The sequence below is a fragment of the Urtica dioica genome, chromosome 2 (assembly GCF_054948205.1).
Source record: "Urtica dioica subsp. dioica isolate 48M chromosome 2, U.dioica_male_clone48M_v1_H2, whole genome shotgun sequence".
Lineage (NCBI taxonomy): Eukaryota > Viridiplantae > Streptophyta > Magnoliopsida > Rosales > Urticaceae > Urtica > Urtica dioica.
Window position 1 is genome coordinate 18,771,982 of NC_142757.1, and position 4,617 is coordinate 18,776,598.

General features: G+C 35.2%; 1 protein-coding gene across 1 annotated transcript; it reads left to right on the top strand.

Moving 5' to 3' along the window:
- The first annotated feature begins 703 nt into the window (after positions 1-703).
- On the top strand, positions 704-2,847 carry LOC149404147 (NAC domain-containing protein 43-like). The gene is made up of 3 exons (XM_089605864.1): positions 704-1,069; positions 1,160-1,431; positions 1,910-2,847. Exons 1-3 carry the CDS (start codon positions 886-888, stop codon positions 2,576-2,578), a joined length of 1,125 nt encoding a protein of 374 aa, XP_089461990.1. The 5' UTR covers positions 704-885; the 3' UTR covers positions 2,579-2,847.
- Positions 2,848-4,617: the final 1,770 nt, after the last annotated feature.

Below are 4,617 nucleotides of genomic sequence, written 5' to 3' on the forward strand. Positions count from 1 at the left end.
CATCAAAAAGTTAAACTTAACGTCCAAATACTGACGGAAGTGGGGCTTTGTAACACGTGTTTGAGTTGTGAGATGAGTTTTGCAATATTTTCGAGTCCAGAGGGCGAAATGTAACTGAGGTACGAGTCCAGTGGGTAAAAATGAGATTAATTCTTTTTTTTTATGAAGTACTACATATTAAATTAACTAAATTCTTCAATTATGATATATAAAAAAATATGAGAAACATATTTGTAAATTGCAAAATATAAAATTAACTTGATTTTGGAAGTGTGATTGAGAGAGAGAGAGAGAGAGAGAGAGAGAGAGAGAGAGAGAGAGAGAGAGTTATAATGGAGAGAACAGAGAGTAAAGAGATAAGGGTATTGGCGTAAAATACCCTTTACAACTAAATTCACATTTCAATGTCTTTTTAGTCATTATTCTTCAAATTTCTCAAAGAGAATGAAAAAATTGCATGGAGATGGCCCCACTAGTTAACACCTATACATGTAGGTCCCTCATGTCCTACATCTTCCTCTCTAGGGCGTTATAGTCTTAGGTGGTTGGATCATGGCCAAAGGGGTTGTGGGCGCCACAGCAAAGTACACTAAGGGCGTGATACCCTATAGCTTTTTCATGCAATATTTTTGGACCCTTCCCTCATTGCCCTACACACACCCACATTATAAATGATCATCACTGCGTTTCCCTTTACGCTCATCATCATCTAATTGTTATCATTATTGTACAATTTTTCATTTAACCCTCTCTTCTCTAATGACCTCTTTCTCTCTTTTCATCGCAGCTAAATCCCATCCTTTAACGTTCCCTGATTACCATTTATAGACAGATATAGAAATTTTGTTAAAATTTCTTCAGTGTTAGTCTCGAAGAAGACAGCATATGTCAGAGGATATGAATTTGTCAATAAACGGACAGTCTCAAGTTCCACCGGGGTTCAGGTTTCATCCAACTGAAGAAGAGCTTCTTCACTACTACTTGAGGAAGAAGGTCTCTTTTGAAAAGATTGATCTTGATGTGATTCGCGAGGTTGATCTTAACAAGCTCGAACCATGGGATATCCAAGGTAAACTAATAATTATTAAAATAACATATTTTTATATAATATACCTATATACTTGTTTTTGGGGTAATATAACTATAAAAGCATGTGCAGAGAAGTGCAAGATAGGATCAACCCCGCAGAATGATTGGTACTTTTTCAGTCACAAGGACAAAAAATACCCGACCGGAACTCGGACGAACCGAGCCACGGCGGCCGGGTTTTGGAAGGCCACGGGAAGAGATAAAATAATATATAGCGGGTTTAGAAGAATTGGGTTGAGAAAGACTCTCGTGTTTTACAAGGGAAGAGCTCCACATGGTCAAAAGTCCGATTGGATTATGCACGAGTACAGGCTTGATGAAACCACTACTAATGACTCCATGGTAACTTATTTATTGTTTTATTTTATTGTTCCTATACGTTTACAGAATAGTATGAATCCGTGTTTATTGTTGTTAGCTAATTCGATAGTCGAATAACTTAATAAATTCCGTATACCGTAAATGATGCGCAATTTTGAATATATGCGATTAGTTAGAATCTAATGATGATGCGTTGTTGCCTACTTTTTTATCACATTGATTTTTTCCTTGTACAATTATTACCGTACTATCTGGAAAATAGAGGTTGTCGATGAATATGCTTTATAATTTATTTTTATGTATCAAACATCTGTATCATTTGTAATTTTAATAGAAAAATAATAACCTAAATTACTTTTTTTTTTTTTTTTTTTACAAAAGAACAAAGCCACTGCGCTATATACACGAAGCGCACAAAACGATAATACATTTTAATATCTTGTTATGTTAATTTTACATTTTAAATTATTATAACATATTCTTGGTCTAAATTAAACAGGTTTCAACCCCGTTATCGATATCGACGGACTCAGCCTTGGAGGAGGGTTGGGTGGTTTGCCGGGTTTTCAAGAAGAAGAACTACCAGAAATCCCTAGATAGCCCTAAAGCCTTGACGTCCCTTTCAAACATGGACACACACTCACACAGCCCTAATAATCTTCTCCTTCTTCAGCACCCAAATAATCCCTGCGCCAGAAACGACGGCGTTTTGGACCAAATCCTTCACTACATGGGACGAACTTGCAAGCTTGAAAATGACCAAATGATCAACAGCCTCAAGAATAACCATAACTCCCCCAACATGATCTCACACCATCACGATCTAATAAGCGAACGGTTCGTGCATCTTCCGAGGCTGGAAAGCCCGTCCACTCTTCATTCCATTCCCAACAACAATTCTCCTTTCAAGCCAATTATTAATCACAACCTTAACGCATACAATTCGATGGAAGACATTCTTCTCGAAAACGACAAAACCCCGTCCAGCAACTGGGTGGTGCTGGATCGCCTCGTGGCCTCGCAACTCAACGGAAACGACCCGAACATAGCCACATCGTCATTTGATAATGATGATATGGCATACAGCTCGTACCCGTGGCCAAATTTTACAGCGCAAACGTCTCCTTCTCCATCCTCGTCCGACCCTTTGTGCCATTTGTCCGTATAGGAGAAGAACTGTTCGCATAAAAAAAAAGAAGAAATTCTAGGTCATTATACAAAATACAAATGCTTATATAATCCGTACGTGCTATATAAAGATATATATAGTTATTAAAGACAAGCTATGATTATAAAGATATATAATCCGTACGTGCTATATAAAGATATATATGAACCGTACGTACGTCGTTGTGGTGTTACATAAATAAACCAAGAGAGATGGTTATGATCATATGAAGGGGGTGGGTTTAATTAGCTCATGTGGCGTTGTCGTAGCGATATATCAATCAAATATTATATATTTTCATTTCAATAACAATTTCTTATATGTCTTTTTGTTTTCTGGTAATATGCTTTGCTTAGTTCTTGTTACACGAAACGGACTTTGGTGAGTAAGCTGAATCTGGTGCTGTGATGTGCTCTTTCTATCTGCAATTCATTATGTCTTTTGGGGCTATATGGTCTTGCCATTTTCCGGTAACTACTAAAACAAGCATGTGACAAAGTTAATTAATTATAGCACGACGCTGACTTCTTGATCCGATTTGATACCACCACTCACGCAAATATAATGATTATATTCGCATTAATTTAAATAAAGTTTATAAAACTTGAATATTTATCCATTTCGTTCTATCATCGGACGAGGATTTAAATTCGCAATGGTTTAATGTTATATATATCAAGTCAAGGCCAATGCTCCATTTATAATAACTCAACAACAACATCTCGTTGTTTAAAAATATAAATAAAAAAGGTCAACCGCTATCATTAATAATAATGTGCTATTTCATTATATTCATTTGGACTTATTTCGTTATTTTCCCGTTTGAACTTTGAACTTAGAAAGAAAATATGTTATTATTAAAATTAAAAAAAATTACATCGGACAAATCAAATTGATGGATATCACATGCAAGATTTTAATAGAAAATCTTAATATTTTATGTCACAAGTATTTTGTATTTATAATTATGTTATTCTATATTTTGTGATTAGTTATACATACATATATGTATATAATCAGCTCTCTTATATCACCTACATGTATCACATATTTATTTAGGTCATCTATATGCATATCTTATAGTAAACGATATAGTATATATATATATATATATATATATATATATATATATATATATATATAATACCTACTAGTATTTCGTATTAATATCTTCTATATATTTTATATATATTAGTCATATATATTCCGCATATTATGTTCTATATATAATTGTTAGGATCATTTTGTATCATACTTATATTATGATCTATATATAATTAATTAAGATCCTTTTGCATCATATGTATTGATAATTAATTACGTAAAATAGCAAAGTAAAAAACTAGAAAAATAGTTATGTTGTCCAATTTTATTTTGACACTTCATTAATGTTTTTGACAATTTATCATTAAAAAAAATTAACTTCAGACGCAACTATTAATATTACAGACATGTCGCATCTGTTACAAAATTTCACAAAATTTTGATACAGCCTGGATTAATAAGTTAAAAATCCAATTAATTAACTCCGCTATAATTTTTGAAATTGACGGCCATCCTCCGCTCCGCCTTTGTTTGTGGTGAGTGTCTCCCTCGTTCGTTCTCTCTACCTATGTCACTCTCTCACTCCCTCATTCCGAATCCAGGTTTCACTCCCAACCCAAGTCCGACAATTCCCAAAATTGTCTTATGCGCTCGATTCCGGTCGTCGCTCCGTCGCTCGTTGAGGTGAATCGATCTTTCTCCTTCTATCTGTGTTGCTCTCTCTATTTACTCTCTCTCACTCTCACTCCCTCACTCTCTCATTCTGTCTTAGAAGTTGACCGCCGCTCGATTCCCAGAAGTCTTAGGTCCGCCATCGGGTCCACCGACGTAGTTCCCCCTCTATCGCTCTCTCAAAACCCGTCCAGAAATCTTCCACTATTTCGTCGCTCATTCTGGTGAGTCTCTCTCACTCCCTCCGTCCAGATGAAGGGTATTGTTTTTTGATTTTCTATGATCGCTCTATTTTTTATTTGTTGAATATGCGTGGATGTTTA

Bases quoted from the DNA above. Each gene is read 5' to 3' on its own strand.
- LOC149404147 (XM_089605864.1), top strand. From the start codon at position 886: ATGTCAGAGGATATGAATTTGTCAATAAACGGACAGTCTCAAGTTCCA. The intron at 1,070-1,159 runs GTAAACTAATAA...AAGCATGTGCAG, and splicing joins CGAACCATGGGATATCCAAG to AGAAGTGCAAGATAGGATCA. The intron at 1,432-1,909 runs GTAACTTATTTA...TAAATTAAACAG, and splicing joins CCACTACTAATGACTCCATG to GTTTCAACCCCGTTATCGAT.